This window comes from Phyllobates terribilis, unplaced genomic scaffold, assembly GCF_046119375.1.
Source record: "Phyllobates terribilis strain yellow unplaced genomic scaffold, ASM4611937v1 Scaffold_1__5_contigs__length_1240528914, whole genome shotgun sequence".
In the NCBI taxonomy this organism is placed as follows: Eukaryota; Metazoa; Chordata; class Amphibia; order Anura; family Dendrobatidae; genus Phyllobates; species Phyllobates terribilis.
The window spans coordinates 318,528,609-318,549,834 of record NW_027362761.1 but is presented as its reverse complement, the minus strand read 5'-3'; the positions used below and the strand labels follow the sequence as shown (position 1 = coordinate 318,549,834).

The following is a 21,226-nucleotide window of genomic DNA, read 5'->3' as shown; positions in this document are numbered from 1 at the left end:
AAAACAAACCTACTTCTCATCTCTCATATCCTCCCTATCTCACAACCCTAAACAGCTATTTAACACTTTCAACTCTCTCCTTCGTCCCCCAGCACCTCCTCCCTCTTCTCTCATCTCAGCCGACGACTTTGCCTCATTCTTCAAACAGAAGATTGACACCATCAGACAAAACTTTGGCCTAAAGTCCACACAACCCCTCCTCATATCTACTCAACCATCCTCCTCCAAACCCCACTTCTCCACCATTACAGAAGGTCAAGTCTCCTCTTTACTCTCCAAATCACACCTCACCACCTGCGAACTTGACCCAATCCCATCCCACCTCATCACTAACCTCACCTCAGTCTTCATCCCAACCCTAACCCACCTCTTCAATCTATCACTAACAACCGGAGTCTTCCCCTCATGTTTCAAACATGCCGCAATCACACCCATCCTCAAAAAGCCCTCCCTTGACCCTTCCTCTCTGACCAGCTACCGCCCCATATCACTTCTCCCCTTTGCCTCAAAACTTCTAGAACAACATGTCCACCTTGAACTGTCCTCCCACCTCTCCTCCTGCTCCCTCTTCGACCGTCTACAATCTGGCTTCCGACCGCATCACTCGACTGAAACTGCCCTGACCAAAGTCACAAACGACCTACTAAATGCCAAATCCAAGCGACACTACTCCATCCTCCTCCTTCTGGACCTGTCATCTGCCTTTGACACAGTGGACCATTCCCTCTTACTCCAGATTCTCTCATCTCTTGGCATCACGGACTTGGCTCTATCTTGGATCTCCTCATACTTAACAGACAGGACATTCAGCGTCTCCCACTCACGCACCACCTCCTCATCTCGCCCCCTATCTGTCGGTGTCCCCCAAGGTTCAGTTCTAGGACCCCTGCTCTTCTCCATCTACACCTTCGGCCTGGGACAGCTCATAGAGTCTCACGGCTTTCAGTATCACCTCTATGCTGACGACACACAGATCTACCTCTCTGGACCCGATATCTCCTCCCTACTAACCAGAATCCCACATTGTCTGTCCGCCATCTCATCCTTCTTCTCCGACAGGTTTCTAAAACTCAACATGGATAAAACAGAGTTCATCATCTTTCCACCCTCTCATTCACATCCCCCATCTGACCTATCCATCAACATCAATGGCTGTTCACTCTCCCCAGTCCCACAAGCTCGCTGCCTTGGGGTAACCCTGGACTCTGATCTCTCCTTCAAACCACATATTCAAGCCCTTTCCACCTCCTGCCGACTCCAACTCAAAAACATCTCCCGGATCCGTGCATTCCTCAGCAAAGACTCTGCAAAAACACTAGTGCATGCCCTCATCATATCCCGCCTCGACTACTGCAACCTCCTGCTCCGTGGCATCCCTTCCAACACTCTTGCACCTCTCCAATCTATCCTAAACTCTGCTGCTCGACTAATCCACCTGTCCCCCCGCTATTCCCCGGCCTCTCCTCTCTGTCAATCCCTTCACTGGCTCCCTATTGCCCAGAGAATTCAGTTCAAAACTCTAACCATGGCATACAAAGCCATCCACAACCTGTCTCCCCCATACATCTGTGACCTAGTCTCCCGGTACTTACCTGCACGCAACCTCCGATCCTCACAAGATCTCCTGCTCTACTCTCCTCTTATCTCCTCCTCCCACACTCGTATACAAGATTTCTCCCGTGCTTCCCCCCTACTCTGGAACTCTCTACCCCAACATATCAGACTCTCGCCGACCGTGGAAACCTTCAAAAGGAACCTGAAGACCCACCTCTTCCGACAAGCCTACAACCTGCAGTAAACACCACTGCACGACCAGCTCTACCCTCACCTACTGTATCCTCACCCATCCCTCGTAGACTGTGAGCCCTCGCGGGCAGGGTCCTCGCTCCTCCTGTACCAGTCGCTGACTCGTTTTGTTAAGATTATGTAAATGCTTTTGTTATGTATATCCCTATCACATGTAAAGCGCCATGGAATAAATGGCGCTATAATAATAAATAATAATAATAATAATAAAATGAAGCAAAGGAATCACTGGTTGAGCAGACATAGAATGTTACCGTGCAGAACAGGCAGGTAGTTGACATCTACCTGCCTGTTATTTCTTAGCCCCATACACAAAAATAATAGTTCTGGATTACCACTTTAAATTAGTGAGTTGATGTGATAGTTTAGCCTGAGAAGATGTGTTTTTAAGGCACGCTTCAAACTATAGACAATGAGAAGTAGCCTGATTTTTCTGGGGGTAGTGCATTACAGAAAACTGGTGTAGCAGTGGGAGTCAGAGGTTTGGATTATCAAGGATATTAGTTTTAGATCATTCACAGAACTGAACACGGGTTAGGCGGTTGATGTAGATGTGCTAGGAGATGTAGGGTGGTGTAGCACTCTGGAGAGCTTTCTTGGTTGAGAGTGAGAAGTTTATGTTGTATTCTATAGCAGTTTTGACGACACCATGGCATTGACTGGTGCAGGGCGGAGGCAACATAGTGCCTGGTTAAAAATATGAGCCTGGCTGATGTGTGGCACCCCAGGGGTCTGGTCTCCACAATAATAGCAATATTATGTCTGAGAGCAGGTGGGAGGTCTCTTGGTCAGGGATCTTATGCATGCCACACCTCCTGCCCAGTCCTGGGAGGGGAAGAACTTCCCCTATATAAACCTGGGGCTGAGGCAGGGTTAGGAGAGAGAGAGAACAAGAGTAGAGAAGAGAAGCAGCATAGGAAGAAACAACAGGAGCTCTGTGGGAGCAGTGCTACAAGGAGTCAGGGGCTGGCAGCTGCAGAGCTCGCCCTGACTGAGAAGTTATCACTGGACCCGGAGTCCGAGGCTGTGGGGACTAATCCTTACCCAGCAGCAGAAACCGACCGGCAGGGGATTGCAGGTCCTCTGGCCCAGAAACCCGAAGGCACGGTCACACGCGTGGGACCAGCACCGCCATCGTGGAGCGGAAGCCATTAGAAGGCCCCGAGTCACCGGCCATACGGGTGAGCACCACACGGTACACTCAAGGACGTGGGCTACTTTTACCCGCCTCTAGCAAGGTAGCCAGAAGAGTACAGTTAGCTGGGAAGGCCTACAACTCCGCCTGGCCAGGGGAGATCCCATCTGCTCAAGGACTGACCAGGCCCCGATCGCTAGCAAGTACTCCGGGAGGGTCTATCTTTGTCACCAGTAAAGACCCTGAACTACACGCATCGTCTCTGAGTGGTTCCTGCTACCCCCATCATCCACGTCGGCTGCCCTGAGGCCATACCCCTCCCGTTGGGGGTTATACCATCCCCGCTGCACCATCCTTCCACCGGCCTCAGCGGTCTGCCCTGCAGCGGCAGCTCCAAAGCTGCATTCAACGGGTGGCGTAGTCATCCAACATCTACTGCTAATAGACTCGCCACTTAGTTTGACTCCCTGGGCACGGACCGGGTCACCGCCACGAGACTACTACCCCCATCTGATCCGGCTCCGGGTAAGCCCCCGTGCACGCGATGCCGCACGACACAGAAGGCCCAGGGGCGCGTCAACTTTTAGCGTAGTCGGCAGGATTTCGTGCCCGCAACCACCGGGTACTGCGTGCCTGAAAAAGACTGTTCAAACTTACCAGTGGTGAAGTTTCCCGCCATCCGGCGCCATCTTTTGCCTTCTTCCCGCCATCCGCGAAGTTTTCCCGCCATCCGGCGCCATCTTCTGCCTTCTTCCCGCCATCCGTGGAGTTTTCCCGCCGTTGGACGCCATCTTGAAGACGCCGCGCGGGAAGAAGAGGGGCGTGGACTCCGAAGGCGCGCGAGAACTGAAGCCCCGCCTCACGTCCGGACGTTGCGTAAGGTCCTGGAAGGAGCCCAGCAGACGCCGACGTCACAGGAGCGCGACGGAAGGTCCTCGACCCTGACGATCCACTGCGGAGCCGCGGCCTACGGAAGAGGATCATCGCAAGGTAGGCCACGGTCCACTGGGGGGGAGGAAGATGTCGGATACGGAGGAGAGCTTCACTGCCTCAACCCCCGCCAGCGCCAGCGCTGCTGCAGTCATGCCTTTCACCATGCCCTATATCCCGGGAGCAGCCTGGCTACCCCAATACTCAGGGGAGTCACATACCCTGAATGACTTTAGAGAAAAGCTGGATAGCCTCTTCCAGGTGTACCCCCTCACAGAAGAGCAAAAAGTGAGCATCCTGGTGGCCCAACTAACCGGGGCAGCCCAAAGGGAGGTAAAGTCCTGGCCACCTGGGAGGAGGACTGTCGCAGGGATACTAACCCGGCTGAGGGACACCTTTGATACCCGCACCTCAGCCGAGATTAAGCTTAAATTCTATGGGTGCAAGCAGCGAGCACATGAGAGTATAAGGGACTATTCACTAAACCTACAAGAGGCCCTGAGAGCCATTAAGCAGACCGACCCCGACAGCGTGGGAAACGAGGACAGGCTGTTGACCGAACAATTTATAGAGGGACTATATTGCAATGTCCACCGAACCCAGTTGCGGGCCATAGCCTTACAGGATCCTCATCTGGACTTTGCACAGTTCAAGGACAGAGCCATCCGGGTGCTCCGAGAACCGGCACCGGGTGGCGTTGTGACCCACAGGCGCCCAGCTATCACTTACCACCAGGAGGCGGCGCCCTTGTCGGCAGGGCCTGTGGGGGCTGATGCGCAGGCTTTGAACAATGACCCGGCTCCAGACCTGCACCATCAGGTCCAAGAGCTAGCTAAAAGCGTTGCTGCGCTAACCCGAACTGTGCAGTCTTTACAGGTTTCCACTCCAGGGAAGATCCAGCTGGCATCCGGACCGGAGGACATCCCGTGGCGTCGACCAAGGAGGACCCCACCGGCCAGAGGAAGACCCAGCGACCGATACAACGAGGACGGACAACCCATCTGCCGCCGCTGCAATCAACCCGGACATATGGCAAGGTACTGTCCTTTAAACTGGCACAACCTGGGGTAGAGGGCCAACCCCCAGGAAAAAGATCACCAGGCCCATCGAACTGGCGCGACAGATATGTGGGAGGACGTCCAGTCTTGCCTGTGGTACTGGATGGCATTCCTATGAGTGCCCTACTGGGCACCGGGTTACAGGTCACCACCATCCCGTACGTGCTCTTCAAGCAGTACTGGAATGACTCGGATATAACCCGCTACCCTGACGACGACTTGAGTATCATTGCCAGCAATGGTCAACCCGTGCCACAGATCGGATTCAAAGAGGTGACCATTAAAATCGGTAGAGTCGAACTGGCAGCACAGGGACTGATCATTGTGGACATTGACAAGCGCGAGAGTCACCCAAAGATAACTCTAGGAACTAATGTGATTGAAAATTGTCTTGCAGAGGTGATTTTCATTTTACAGCAGGTTGCCAAGAACGTCAGCTCCGGCCAGCAGCGAGTGCTCCAGAAAGAGATCCGGGCACTGATGCGACGGCAACAGGTGGAACTCTCCGGCGGTGAGATTGGTAGCGTAAGAATGTGTGACCCTTTCCCTATTGCCATGCCCCCGAAAAGTGAAATGATGATTTGGTGTCGGGCAGCTATTGGTCTGAGAGGTAGAGATTACCAAGCAATGGTAGAACCAGCCTATTCAGACAGTAGGCCCACCATTTTGACAGCCCGGGGGGTGGTTGATGTACGCCATGGGAGGGTGCCCGTTCGCATAATAAATATCGGGAAGAGGGAAGTGTACCTACCCCGGTATGCCACGCTAGCCAAATTATACACCATCAACCAAAATTCTATACAGTCTGTGGAACCCTTGCCTCCATCTCACCCGGAGGAAGGTAACGGCTCTAAGAAAATAATGGAGGATTGGTGTCAGCAACTACATTTGGGTACTGACTCCACTCCCTCCCATCAGAAACAGGGAGTCTATCGGGTGGTTCAAGAGTACGAGAGAGTGTTTAGTAAACACCCGTTAGACTTCGGGCGAGTCAAGGGGGTGGAACACCACATCCCCACGGGAGACCATCCTCCCATAAAAGAGAGGTATCGACCCGTACCCCCTGCGCACTACCAACACGCCAAGGGGATGCTTAGAGACATGAAGGAGGCTGGGGTAATCAAGGATAGCTGTAGCCCCTGGGCAGTCCCACTAGTCTTAGTCAAAAAGAAAGACAACACCATGAGAATGTGTGTAGATTACCGGAAAATCAACCGAATCACACACAAGGATGCGTACCCCTTACCAAGGATAGAGGAGTCTTTGGCTGCTTTAAAATCTGCTAACTTCTTCTCTACCTTGGATCTCACTAGCGGGTACTGGCAGGTTCCTGTAGCAGAGGCGGACCGGGAGAAGACCGCATTCACCACCCCGATGGGACTTAGCGAGTTTACTTGTATGCCGTTCGGACTCTGCAATGCACCAGGAACCTTCCAACGATTAATGGAGTGCTGTCTGGGACACAGAAACTTCGAGACGGTCCTGCTGTACCTGGACGATGTCATCGTATATTCCAAGACTTATGAGGACCACCTGAAACACCTGGCGGAAGTGTTCGAAGCCCTGGCAAGTTATGGCCTGAAGGTGAAACCCTCTAAGTGTCACCTCCTGAAGCCAAAGGTGCAGTACCTGGGACACGTGGTGAGTGCTGACGGAGTGGCTCCCGACCCTGATAAGATCACCGCAATTAAGGAATGGCCAAGCCCCTCCAGCGTAAAGGAAGTGAGGCAGTTCCTCGGGTTGGTAGGCTACTACCGAAGGTTTATTCCCGGTTTCACCAGAAAGGCAGCTCCTATGCAGGACCTCCTGATAAGCCGGTCCAGGAGGCAGAAGACTCCACACAAGCAGACCAGGAGGATCAACCCTCTGCTTATAGTGAGCCTGCCATACCCCTAGTGAGCCAAAGGGTCCGTAGACGGCTGCCCAGTTTACCCTTGACAGCTCCTATACCCTGTAGCTCAGGACCAGTCAACCAGCTTCGTAGGTCCACTAGGGTCACTAGAGGCCAGCTGCCCGTACGGTGGAGGATCTAAGTGTTTAAGTTATTTTATTAATGTTTATCTGTTATTGTTGCTTGTGTATAATTTTGTGTTTCTAGTTATTTACAGGAGTCTTTGGTGGATTTACCGGGAATCCTTTGTGTATAGTTGGAGCGTAACCCAGGACGGACTAAAGACTGTTAAGGACTCGGGGCAGGACAGACCCCTACCTGGTTACGTCTCCCTGTTTTGGTGAAATGGACACCTTTGTTTTCTTCAAAGACTGCACCCGGTTGCGGACACACCGTGACCATCTTTATGTGTTTCCTTATTGTATTTTATTGTTGTTGTTATACCCTGTTATGTTTTTGTAAAATATGTTTAGTCCCGGAGTACTAAATTTCACTAGGGGGGAATGTGGCACCCCAGGGGTCTGGTCTCCACAATAATAGCAATATTATGTCTGAGAGCAGGTGGGAGGTCTCTTGGTCAGGGATCTTATGCATGCCACACCTCCTGCCCAGTCCTGGGAGGGGAAGAACTTCCCCTATATAAACCTGGGGCTGAGGCAGGGTTAGGAGAGAGAGAGAACAAGAGTAGAGAAGAGAAGCAGCATAGGAAGAAACAACAGGAGCTCTGTGGGAGCAGTGCTACAAGGAGTCAGGGGCTGGCAGCTGCAGAGCTCGTCCTGACTGAGAAGTTATCACCGGACCCGGAGTCCGAGGCTGTGGGGACTAATCCTTACCCAGCAGCAGAAACCGACCGGCAGGGGATTGCAGGTCCTCTGGCCCAGAAACCCGAAGGCACGGTCACACGCGTGGGACCAGCACCGCCATCGTGGAGCGGAAGCCATTAGAAGGCCCCGAGTCACCGGCCATACGGGTGAGCACCACACGGTACACTCAGGGACGTGGGCTACTTTTACCCGCCTCTAGCAAGGTAGCCAGAAGAGTACAGTTAGCTGGGAAGGCCTACAACTCCGCCTGGCCAGGGGAGATCCCATCTGCTCAAGGACTGACCAGGCCCCGATCGCTAGCAAGTACTCCGGGAGGGTCTATCTTTGTCACCAGTAAAGACCCTGAACTACACGCATCGTCTCTGAGTGGTTCCTGCTACCCCCATCATCCACGTCGGCTGCCCTGAGGCCATACCCCTCCCGTTGGGGGTTATACCATCCCCGCTGCACCATCCTTCCACCGGCCTCAGCGGTCTGCCCTGCAGCGGCAGCTCCAAAGCTGCATTCAACGGGTGGCGTAGTCATCCAACATGTACTGCTAATAGACTCGCCACTTAGTTTGACTCCCTGGGCACGGACCGGGTCACCGCCACGAGACTACTACCCCCATCTGATCCGGCTCCGGGTAAGCCCCCGTGCACGCGATGCCGCACGACACAGAAGGCCCAGGGGCGCGTCAGATGCATTCAGGATAGATTGAAGAGAGGACAGTTTAGTGAGTGAAAGAATGATTAGTGGTTAGTTGCAGCAGTGAAGACAAGAATGTATTGGAGTGAAAATGAGAGTTGTTGTGGTGAGAAAAGGACACATTTTGGAGTTGTAATTGAAGTGCAGGTGACGTGCGAGTAATTGGATATTGGGGAGAAATGAAAAAATTGGTATCAAATATAGGTAGGCTCGTAGAGGGCAGAAAAAGAAGAAGTTCAGTTTTGGAAAGATTCAATTTCAGATAGTAAGAGAGCATGACAATTAGTGGTGTTTTGTATTAGTCTGGGGTGGTATTAAGCGCGTATGGTCAGTTTGAACAACTGTAGCCTTCAATATGGACTAAAATGTGTATGGCTGCCTCTGTATAACCATCGGGCTATTTCTGTATAATATGGCTCTCCACCTTGAGTGGTATCTAAGAGGTAACATTTCTCCTTGTGGAGAGTGACAAGCCAGGCCTGGCATGTCAGAGTGAGGAGATTTGTATATGCAATGCATGCTCCTCTGGGAAGTTAAATATGCAAATTGCCTCTTCAGAGAGGAAGAGGACTAGAAATTAATTTCAAAATCCATCGTACTCTTGTTATACTTTTGTATACTATTGTGAAATGACATTTAAAATGTTTAACACGTTGATAAAAAGAAAACTTTTACCTTTTTGAAGTGACTTTATAATCTTTTCATTGTCTTATCATCTCATTGAGCAATATTAGTCTGGATGCTGTATTTTTCCATTGGTAAGCTTTGTCTGGTATATATTGGGAAACACTTTGGTGACATATATTTCTGTTCTCTAGGTCGTGCCCCTGAGACAAAGTCTCTAAATTTGGACAAGGTTGGTGTCACTGTTAATCCAGAGACTGGGAAAATCATTGTTGATGACACAGAATCCACATCAGTCTCCAACATATTTGCTATTGGTGACATCACTGAGGTATGGTATAGTTTGTCTCTTTTCGTGGGTTCTGTGTATTGAATATTCAGAACATGAATATAAAGTTAGTTCTGGGTGGAGTCAGAGTTGGTTGAAGTGTACTATAATGTGGTTATAAATATTATATATTATTAACACCTTCACTCTCCATCACATGCCATTATGTGATAGCACGGTTGTATGGAGCGGGCTCAGGAGCTGAGCCTGCTCCTCAAAAGGCTATCTGTGTAATACAGCCAGTATCCGACACTAGTAGTAGCGGCTAGAGCTAGCTCCAATTACTGCTTTTAATACCTTAAATGCTGTATGGCATTTAAGCCATACTATCCTGCCTGGGTGCCCTTTCTATCCACCCATCACCCCTCGCCTAGTGAAGATCCCCTTAGCTGCAAATCAATTTGTATCTTCTAACCAAAATTGACACCAATGAAATCTACTGTTCGGCATGCAAGAAACAAGTTTTTGTATTACTCCATCGACATAAAAATATCACAAAAGTTAAAGTATCGGAAAATAGTGGTATCAATCAAAATTATTTTTACATAGTTCTTAATTTTTTTAAACCACTACAATGGGGAAAAACTCTGTGCATGTTTGGTGTCATCGTAATTGTATTGGTTTGGAGAATCAGGTCTCCATATCATTTTTTGCACACAATTAATTTTGCAAAAAGAAAGCCCAAAAAAAATGATGGTATGATGGCATTTTTTAAAATAATTTTTTCTCATTTGGAACAAATGTTCCCTTTTCTCAGAACATCAAAAATACAACTCGTCCCACAAAAAGCCCTCATACAGCTACATCAATAGAAAAATTAAAGTTCTGGTTCTTTGAGAGAAAAAAACAAAAGCGCAAAAATGGAAATTTGCTGCGTCCTAGGGGGGTTAAAATGATATAATAAAGGCATAACTTGTTGCATACGTACTTTCATGGGAGTTTAAGACAGTTTGGAAATGTTATTCCTAGAAATATGTTATGTTCTATCTGTTTAAGGCCCTTACCAATTATTTACTATTACTAATTATTGCACACGAGCCATTTATAAGAGTCACAGTTGGAGTGCAGAAAAATAGAGAAGTTGGAAGTTTGGCTTACTGACTTCTACTTGTCTTGTAAAAAGTCAAACTGCTATCTTGGTCTGTTCTCATAGAGTATATTAATACTGTACAGTAATCTCCTTCTCACAGTGCCTCAAAAGAGCATAATATTGTATACATGTTCATAAGCCATGCTCTTACATTAAATTAAATGTGTTGTCCCATGAAAAAATAGATCTTGGAATAATAATAAGTTCCACAATTGGATGTGTTAAAAAAAATGTTCCTGTGCTGAGATAATCTTATAAATGTGTCCCTGCTGTGTACTGTGTAATGGCTGTGTCTTACCATGCAGGAAAACGGTCTGATCATACCACAGCTCCTGGGCAGGGGAGGAAGCAAAAGAGTATACAGACAGGACAGTATGGGATGACAGATAATTCCTTCTGAAAAGTTAAACATTTCACTGCCTGTTTTTAAACACGTTTTACCTTACAGAAAGAATCCGCTGCGATTCCATGCTGTCCTGTCTGTATACTCTTTTTTTTTTTTCCTCTCCTGCCTAGGAGATGTGGTATGATCAGACCATGTTCCTGCACGGTCACAATCAAACACAGCCATTACAGCCTACATAGCAGGGGCACATTTATAAGATTATCTCGGCACAGGAATTTTTTTTAACACACCCAATTGTGGAAGTTATTGTTATTCCACAATCTATTGATTAAAATGAACTTTGTGTGACAACCCTTTTAAATCTAATAAAATAGATATTTGGTACATCAAGATAACTGCAGTATTTCAGCTCTTCCATGTAAATATTATTTCATTGCTATGTTCTTAGCGATGTGCATATAACCATGGATCTACATTTCCTGTTTGTGTGAGTTCACAGCCTTTTGCTATTGTCAGAATTGCTTTCTATAGCTGCAGGAATGGTCTTTTCATATTCTGGACTACTGGAGAAATTCCCCACAACCCTAGAACAATGCCGGTCTCACCTGTTGGGACAGGGGTTCCTAAACTTTCTTACCTGGAGAGCCACATTGAGCTCTGAGATAGTGATCTACATCCAGACGGTCCTCACTCCCCCTCCCTGAGTTGTGACTGTAGCGTCCTGCTCCTGCCCCCCTCAAAGTAGCAAGAGCCAGAGCCCCCATTAGTGGTATAATGACAACTAAAGCTTTCCCACAGAAATCACAATGAGACAGAATACTTACATCCATGGGTTCCCACATTACCCCCATTGGTAATCTCACATCAAGCACTCTCACCCATCACATTCAGTGTCAAGCACCTCCTTCAATTTGCAGTATCGTGCCATCTCCAGATTACTATATTATTTTATCTCTCCACCTCCAGGCTAGTATATGCAAATTCATATCTGCTCTTCTGTATGGGGCTACTCACATAGATCACCATCCGAAGGCCTGCTCTTCATAGCTGTTTGCTAGACCTGGTGCTAATGCACCAAGCTGGCAGACAGCCGCGAGGCACAAATCATGGGCCCACGGGCCACATGTGGTTCCCTTGCCATAGGTTGGTGACTCCTGTGCTAGGGCATTACTTTTTTTTAAAAAAAAAATAAATTGAAGAAGAAGAATATATGTCTGCATCTCCCAAATGCCTTTTCTTAGTAGATGGCAAGAACAGTATTCTTAAGTCTTTTGCTTAGCAGATTCATAAGTGTGTATGCTAATATAATATGCTGCTTTTAAGGGCAGAATGTTATAAATCCAAGTCTAAAGGGTTGTGAAGAATATTGTAGATATAATCCCATGTCAATTATTGTAGCCTGTTCGGCAGGGGATTATAATTCTGTACAGTGTACAGCTGTAGCCGGACACCTCTGCAGCTAAAGAAGAAGGGAGGGGGCTGAGGGACAGTGAGTGACAAAACCCCACCAGCAGCTGTGGAGCTGCACAGGAAGACCCTCTGTGGACCCAAGCCATGCAGCTCCCTTTGTGTCAGACAAGTATAATTCAACACCAAGTTATGGGAATACAATACATCCCAGTGATGCACCAAATAGATTTCTGTAATCACACATACATGAGAAATGTCACCCTGGCTTCCAGCACAGTCTAGCGCATAGGGATGGGGAGATACACGGCACAGCCTTTCGGAAATTCCTAGGGCCACTGTGTTTAGTCTCCACGCATAGCAGGGGCTCGGCTGGTTCCTATGACACCAGAACCCGCTCCCTAGGACCGTCCATTAAAAAAGTATAGCCCATTTTAGTTTTTGGAGTGTATAGCTGAGAGAGGCCAGGAGTGGAGATTTAGGTCCAGCCAGGGGGCAGTAAGGGGAGTGACCCAGAGAGGTTAAGAGCTCCTGCAATTAGAGCCCAGTGTCTTTTTCCTGGGAGGTCGCGACGACACATCGTGTGGGAGATGTCCTGTAACAAAGGGAACCACAAGCCTCCCATGTGGCAGCCCCTCCCCGCAAGGGAGGCCTTCCATCTGACTGGTAACTGACTCTTAATATCTGCTTATATCTTTTGTACCATTACTATTGTGTTTGGATCTCTGACCGACCATTATGTATGTATAACCCTTATGTATATAGTGCATTGTCTAGTGTGCCCTTAAGGCGATTAAATATATAATTTAACACTGGTCTGCTCTTTTATCTTGATCCACGAATCCTCACGTCCGTTGTTCAGTCCAACGAACATGCTACTGGGGCTGGTTCCTGGCACGATATAATCCCCCGGTCCGAGCTGGAATTATATTTAATAGGAACTGGTGGCAGCTCTACCGGGCCGACAAGGTTCGGCTTCACTGGGGCTAGTGAAGGGGCCTCTCAGCCTGTCAGGGGTGTGAGCGAGTGTGGTGCCACGTCAGTGACTGAGTGGGCCACCTCTTTTCACTCCCGGTACCTTCCTGACCCGTGTGGACAGGGGCTGTCTGTGTAGAACTGTACCAATCTGACCTTACGCGTCCCCGAGGGGGTGCGGAACGTCACGTTGGTGCAAAGGGCAGATCTGTATCACGTGTTCCGTCTGACGTAACTCTGACGTCAGGCAGGTGGCGAGGTGTGGGATCCATCACAAGTGGTGGCAGCGGTGGGAGTCTGCGGGATCTCTCTGGTGCCATTCATCACAAATGGTGGTAGCGGTGGGATTCTGCGGGATCTCTCTGGTGCCATTCATCACAAGCTAGTTCTTATGTATTTTCATGTTAAGTAATGGCATTCACTGTGTGCTGTATACAGCAGATGCAGTCTATTAGTTACATACAGGTGGAGGCCAGTGTAGCGCTTTTCTCTACTGTACTCTCATAAGCATGAGTCTACTGTATTCTTAGTAAAGGGTTATGCTATGAAATTGTTTTTGTGCCTTTGTTTTTGCTTTTATTTTTTTATATATGGATTAAAGAAGCTTTCCACCATTGTTTTGTAAACTGCAAACCCTCCCCCAAAGCCCCCGATGCTCCTGCACTACTGCTCAGATGGTCTCCGCTGGCACTGAAATTACCGTATTTTTCGGACTATAAAACGCACTTTTTTCCTCCAAAATTTTGGAGGAAAATGGGGGGTGCGTCTTATAGTCCGAATGTTGCTGGGGGGTATATATACAGTACAGACCAAAAGTTTGGACACACCTTCTCATTTAAAGATTTTTCTGTATTTTCATGACTATGAAAATTGTACATTCACACTGAAGGCATCAAAACTATGAATTAACACATGTGGAATTATATACTTAACAAAAAAGTGTGAAACAACTGAAAATATGTCTTATATTCTAGGTTCTTCAAAGTAGCCACCTTTTGCTTTGATGACTGCTTTGCACACTCTTGGCATTCTCTTGATGAGCTTCAAGAGGTAGTCACCGGAAATGGTTTTCACTTCACAGGTGTGCCCTGTCAGGTTTAATAAGTGGGATTTCTTGCCTTATAAATGGGGTTGGGACCATCAGTTGTGTTGTGCAGAAGTCAGGTGGATACACAGCTGATAGTCCTACTGAATAGACTGTTAGAATTTGTATTATGGCAAGAAAAAAGCAGCTAAGTAAAGAAAAACAAGTGGCCATCATTACTTTAAGAAATGAAGGTCAGTCAGTCCGAAAAATTGGGCAAACTTTGAAAGTGTCCCCAAGTGCAGTTGCAAAAACCATCAAGCGCTACAAAGAAACAGGCTCACATGAGGACCGCCCGAGGAAAGGAAGACCAAGAGTCACCTCTGCTTCTGAGGATAAGTTTATCCGAGTCACCAGCCTCAGAAATCGCAGGTTAACATCAGCTCAGATTAGAGACCAGGTCAATGCCACACAGAGTTCTAGCAGCAGACACATCCTCTGTCTTTGTGCGATGCTGAAAAGGTCAACGGATGGACTCTACATGCCTGGTTCCCACCGTGAAGCATGGAGGAGGAGGTGTGATGGTGTGGGGGTGCTTTTCTGGTGACACTGTTGGGGATTTATTCAAAATTGAAGGCATACTGAACCAGCATGGCTACCACAACATCTTGCAGCGGCATGCTATTCCATCCGGTTTGCGTTTAGTTGGACCATCATTTATTTTTCAACAGGACATTGACCCCAAACACACCTCCAGGCTGTGTAAGGGCTATTTGACCGAGCAGAAGAGTTATGGGGTGCTACGCCAGATGACCTGGCCTCCACAGTCACCAGACCTGAACCCAATCGAGATGGTTTGGGGTGAGCTGGACCGCAGAGTGAAGGCAAAAGGGCCAACAAGTGCTAAGCATCTCTGGGAACTCCTTCAAGATTGTTGGAAGACCATTTCCGGTGACTACCTCTTGAAGCTCATCAAGAGAATGCCAAGAGTGTGCAAAGCAGTCATCAAAGCAAAAGGTGGCTACTTTGAAGAACCTAGAATATAAGACATATTTTCAGTTGTTTCACACTTTTTTGTTAAGTATATAATTCCACATGTGTTAATTCATAGTTTTGATGCCTTCAGTGTGAATGTACAATTTTCATAGTCATGAAAATACAGAAAAATCTTTAAATGAGAAGTTGTGTTCAAACTTTTGGTCTGTACTGTGTGTGTGTGTGTGTGTGTGTGTATATATATATATATATATATATATATATGTGTGGGGAGAGCGGCTGCGGCAGAGGAGCGGGGCACAGGAGGGTGCCGCCGCCTGCTGCAGCCTACACTGTCCCCACAGCTAAAGAAAATGTATATTCACTGCTCCCCACTCCCATAGGCGTGGGGAGCACTGAATATTCATGCTCCTTAATAGCGGCACACAGTGTATCAGCAGCGCGGCTCCTGCTGCTGCCGGGCGATCGCGTGTGCCCGCTATTAAAGGACATGAATATTTACCCCCTCTCCATGCCCATGGGCGTGGGGAGGGGGTGAATATTCATGCCCTTTAATAGCGGGCACACGCGACCGCCCGGCAGGAACCGCGCTGCGGCTACACTGTGTGCCGGCTATTAAGGAGCATGAAGTCACTGCTCCCCGCGCGCACAGTCCCGGCTTGAGGAGCAGTGACTTCCGGCAGCTGATCTCTCCTTGTGAGCCGCGCATGGCTGTGACGCCATGCGCGGCTCACATGGACAGATCAGTGCAGGCAGACAGGACGCAGCGCTGGAGGAGAGAGAAGAGAGGTGAGTAGGAGTGTTTCTTTTTTTATGTTCAGCGTGATGGGGATTAGGAGTACCATGCATACTAGGATAAGGATGAGGGGGCCATACATACCAGGGTAAGGATGAGGGGGCCATACATACCAGGATGAGGGGGATCATACATACCAGGATAAGTATGAGGGGGCCATACATACCAGGGTAAGGATGAGGGGGCCAAATACCAGGGTAAGGATGAGGGGCCATACTTACCAGGGTAAGGATGAGGGGGCCATACATACCAGGGTAAGGATGAGGGGGCCATACATACCAGGATAAGCATGAGGGGGCCATATATACCAGGATAAGGATGAGTGGGCCATACATACCAGGATAAGGATGAGTGGGCCATACATACCAGGATAAGGATGAGGGGGGTCATACATACCAGGATAAGGATGAGGGGGGTCATACATACCAGGATAAGGATGAGGGGATCATACATACCAGTATAAGGATGAGGGGGCTATGCGTATCAGGATAAGGATTTGGGGTGCCATGCATACCAGGATAAGGATGAGGGGGCCATGCGTACCAGGATAGGGATGAGGGGTGCCATGCGTACCAGGATAGGGATGAGGGGTGCCATGCGTACCAGGATAGGGATGAGGGGTGCCATGCGTACCAGGATAGGGATGAGGGGTGCCATGCGTACCAGGATAGGGATGAGGGGTGCCATGCATACCAGGATAAGGATGAGGTGTGCCATGCATATCAGGATGGAGGGGTGCCATGCATATCAGGATGGAGGGGTGCCATGCATACCAGGATGGGGATGGGGGCCACGTACAATAGGAAGGGGGACATATCTACCAGGATGGGGGATATTATCAGAATTGGGGGACATTACCCCTATACCAGTGTCAGCAGCAGACCTGCTCTCCCTTAACAGTGCATCTTGAAAACATTTTTTGCTTACATTTTTTTTCTATTTTCCTCCTCTATAACCTAGGTGCGTCTTATAGTCCGAAAAATACGGTAATGATGTTCCATATCTCATCTACCTCACCCTGCCAATCAATGGCATCACCGGTCAATGACTCAATGGAAAGAAGTTCTGATCACTGAGGAGACCACAAAAGCCGCGGAGGTTTAGATATGTTTTTTCTTTTTAAATAAAGCGCCCTTTCCTCTTTCTGTTGTTTTAAATGAGGTGTAAAAAAGCCCTTGAGTTATTATGGAATATTGTTTTTCTATGTTATGTGAAAGCTGTACATTTTTTGTCATGACAAAATGCCTATTGTAGCAGGAATTCTTGGGTTGCTTAGGGACCCTGTACTCCAAATTCTTTTACCAGTCTCAGGATAGCCCTATATATTTCTAAGTAACAGACGCTTTGATTCCCTCAGGATCTAATATATATTCCCTCAGGATGTGCTCCAGTCAATTGTGGAGAAAATCAATGCCAATCAACACAATACTCCCTCATTCATATTGTCAGGGGTTGCACTCTAGTATAGATAGACTGATACAAATGGAGAGATGCCATTGTTTTAAGCTTGAGTGCAATATCTATAAGGATGTTTGCATAACTATGAGCCTTGGACTAAAGTGTTGGCCTTTCATCTGTTCACTTACTCTACAATGCTTGGATGCCAGGGCACAACTTCTGTTTCCTGCTGTAGTGATGGCCGCCAAGTGGTGGACAGGACATCACAGTAGAATAACTGCACAGCACGTAGTGTACATCTTATCCGCACGTGAGGGTGTATGTGTGTGTGTATACATACAGTGCTGGCCAAAAGTATTGGCACCCCTGCAATTCTGTCAGATAATACTCAGTTTCTTCCTGAATCACAAATTCTTTGGTATTATTCTCTTCATTTAATTTGCTTGCAAGGAAAAAACACAAAAGAGAATGAAGCAAAAATCAAATCATTGATCATTTCACACAAAACTCCAAAAAAGGGCCGGACAAAAGTATTGGCACCCTCAGAATAATACTTTGTTGCACAACCTTTAGCCAAAATAACTGCGAACAACCGCTTCCGGTAACCATCAATGAGTTTCTTACAATGCTCTGCTGGAATTGTAGACCATTCTTCTTTGGCAAACTGCTCCAGGTCCCTGATATTTGAAGGGTGCCTTCTCCAAACTGCCATTTTGAGATCTCTCCACAGGTGTTCTATGGGATTCAGGTCTGGACTCATTGCTGGCCACCTTAGAAGTCTCCAGTGCTTTCTCTAAAACCATTTTATAGTGCTTTTGGAAATGTGTTTTGGGTCATTGTCCTGCTGGAAGACCCATGACCTCTGAGGGAGACCCAGCTTTCTGACACTGGGCCCTACATTATGCTGCAAAATTTGTTGGTAGTCTTCAGACTTCATAATGCCATGCACACGGTCAAGCAGTCCAGTGCCAGAGGCAGCAAAGCAACCCCAAAACATCAGGGAACCTCCGCCATGTTTGACTGTAGGGACCGTGTTCTTTTCTTTGAATGCCTCTTTTTTTTTCCTGTACACTCTATGTTGATGCTTTTTCCCAAAAAGCTCTACTTTTTTCTCATCTGACCAAAGAACATTCTTCCAAAACGTTTTAGGCTTTCTCAGGTAAGTTTTGGCAAACTCCAGCCTGGCTTTTTTATGTCTCTGGGTAAGAAGTGGGGTCTTCCTGGGTATCCTACCATACAGTCCCTTTTCATTCAGACGCCGATGGATAGTACGGGTTGACACTGTTGTACCCTCGGACTGCAGGGCAGCTTGAACTTGTTTGGATGTTAGTCGAGGTTCTTTATCCACCATCCGCACAATCTTGCGTTGAAATCTCTTGTCAATTTTTCTTTTCCATCCACATCTAGGGAGGTTAGCCACAGTGCCATGGGCTTTAAACTTCTTGATGACACTGCGCACGGAAGACACAGGAACATTCAGGTCTTTGGAGATTGACTTGTAGCCTTGAGATTGCTCATGCTTCCTCACAATTTGGTTTCTCAAGTCCTCAGAAAGTTCTTTGGTCTTCTTTCTTTTCTCCATGCTCAATGTGGTACACACAAGGACACAGGACAGAGGTTGAGTCAACTTTAATCCATGTTAACTGGCTGCAAGTGTGATTTAGTTATTGCCAACACCTGTTAGGTGCCACAGGTAAGTTACAGGTGCTGTTAATTACACGAATTAGAGAAGCATCACATGATTTTTAAAACGGTGCCAATACTTTTGTCCACACCCCTTTTTAGGTTTGGTGTGGTATTATATCCAATTTGGCTTTAGGACAATTCTTTTTGTGTTTTTTTTCATTGAAGACAAATTAAATAAAGAGAATAATACCAAAGAATTTGTGATTGCAATCATTTTCAGGAAGAAACTGAGTATTATCTGACAGAATTGCAGGGGTGCCAATACTTTTGGCCAGCACTGTATATATGTATATGTATATATATATCTATCAAAGGAATGCAGCAGCACTCCATATGGCCAAGACACGTCTTAACAATGAAAATATTAGATCTAAACTGTTTTGCTCATGGACAAACATGTCTTCTTCTGGGCTAAAAACAGACATGTTTTAGCCCAGAAGAAGACATGTTTGTCCATTTAGTTGTAGGCTTGTAGCCCAAAAGTGGCATGGAAGGCAGAGTAGTTACCCATCAGGGGGAAGTTACCTTGCCGTGGTTGATGGGCACACATGAATTGGCCAATTTATGCGCTAAAAACCTTCATTTTTTGTAAGTACTTGTTGCTGAGCAAAACAGTTTAGATCTAATATTTTCATTGTTAAGACGTATCTTGGCCATATGGAGTGCTGCTGCATTCTTTTGATATATTTTATAGTTACAGCAGCTGGCACCAGTTCACACTAGGAGGTGGTGGTCAGGTTTCTCTGGTTTGTGTGTGTATATGTATATATATATATATATATATATATAATATATATACAGTACAGACCAAAAGTTTGGACACATCTTCTCATTTAAAGATTTTTCTGTATTTTCTTGACTATGAAAATTGTACATTCACACTGAAGGCATCAAAACTATGAATTAACACATGTGGAATTATATACTTAACAAAAAAGTGTGAAACAACTGAAAATATGTCTTATATTCTAGGTTCTTCAAAGTAGCCACCTTTTGCTTTGATGACTGCTTTGCACACTCTTGGCATTCTCTTGATGAGCTTCAAGAGGTAGTCACCGGAAATGGTTTTCACTTCACAGGTGTGCCCTGTCAGGTTTAATAAGTGGGATTTCTTGCCTTATAAATGGGGTTGGGACCATCAGTTGTGTTGTGCAGAAGTCTGGTGGATACACAGCTGATAGTCCTACTGAATAGACTGTTAGAATTTGTATTATGGCAAGAAAAAAGCAGCTAAGTGAAGAAAAACGAGTGGCCATCATTACTTTAAGAAATGAAGGTCAGTCAGTCCGAAAAATTGGGAAAACTTTGAAAGTGTCCCCCAGTGCAATTGCAAAAACCATCAAGCGCTACAAAGAAACTGGCTCACATGAGGACCGCCCCAGAAAAGGAAGACCAAGAGTCACCTCTGCTTCTGAGGAGAAGTTTATCCGAGTCACCAGCCTCAGAAATCGCAGGTTAACAGCAGCTCAGATTAGAGACCAGATCAATGCCACACATGGTTCTAGCAGCAGACACATCTCTACAACAACTGTTAAGAGGAGACTTTGTGCAGCAGGCCTTCATGGTAAAATAGCTGCTAGGAAACCACTGCTAAGGACAGGCAACAAGCAGAAGAGACTTGTTTGGGCTAAAGAACACAAGGAATGGACATTAGACCAGTGGAAATCTGTGCTTTGGTCTGATGAGTCCAAATTTGAGATCTTTGGTTCCAACCACCGTGTCTTTGTGCGACGCAGAAAAGGTGAACGGATGGACTCTACATGTAAAAACACAAAGAAAAACTGAGTGTATGGCATATAAGAAAAAGCTTTATTAGTAAAAGTATAAATACATAGTGCCACATATATGAATAAATAGATGCAGATGGGGAGCCAATGCGGATACAAAAATCACCTAAAGAGTATCCACAGTTGCCATGTGTAGCAGGATAGCCTTAAAAGGAGAGAGAGCGACCCAGAATTACATGTACTAACTGATGACAGGGTAGGAGAGGTATATATAGGAAAATACGAATAATTCAGAAAGTGATAGATAAATATCGCACTTTTCCCACTATAGGGCAAGAATGGGTATAGTCCATAATAAAAATACACTCACCAGTATGTTCACTAGGGATCGCTCACGAGGGGGGGGGAAAGGGGACAAGGCAGGAGCAGACCAGTGTGGGACCTGCAAGCCTCGACGCGCGTTTCGCAAATTCGCTTTGTCAAGAGGCATGAGGATGG

At 47.0% G+C, this 21,226-nt stretch overlaps 1 protein-coding gene across 1 annotated transcript in view; it reads left to right on the top strand.

The window, feature by feature from the left end:
* The window catches only part of TXNRD2 (thioredoxin reductase 2), a 155,170-nt gene that overhangs the window by 101,288 nt on the left and 32,656 nt on the right, over positions 1 to 21,226 (top strand). The window contains exon 12 of the mRNA XM_073675428.1: positions 9,150 to 9,286. Coding sequence (XP_073531529.1) covers positions 9,150 to 9,286 — 137 coding nt within the window. The remainder of the gene's footprint in view (positions 1 to 9,149; positions 9,287 to 21,226) is intronic.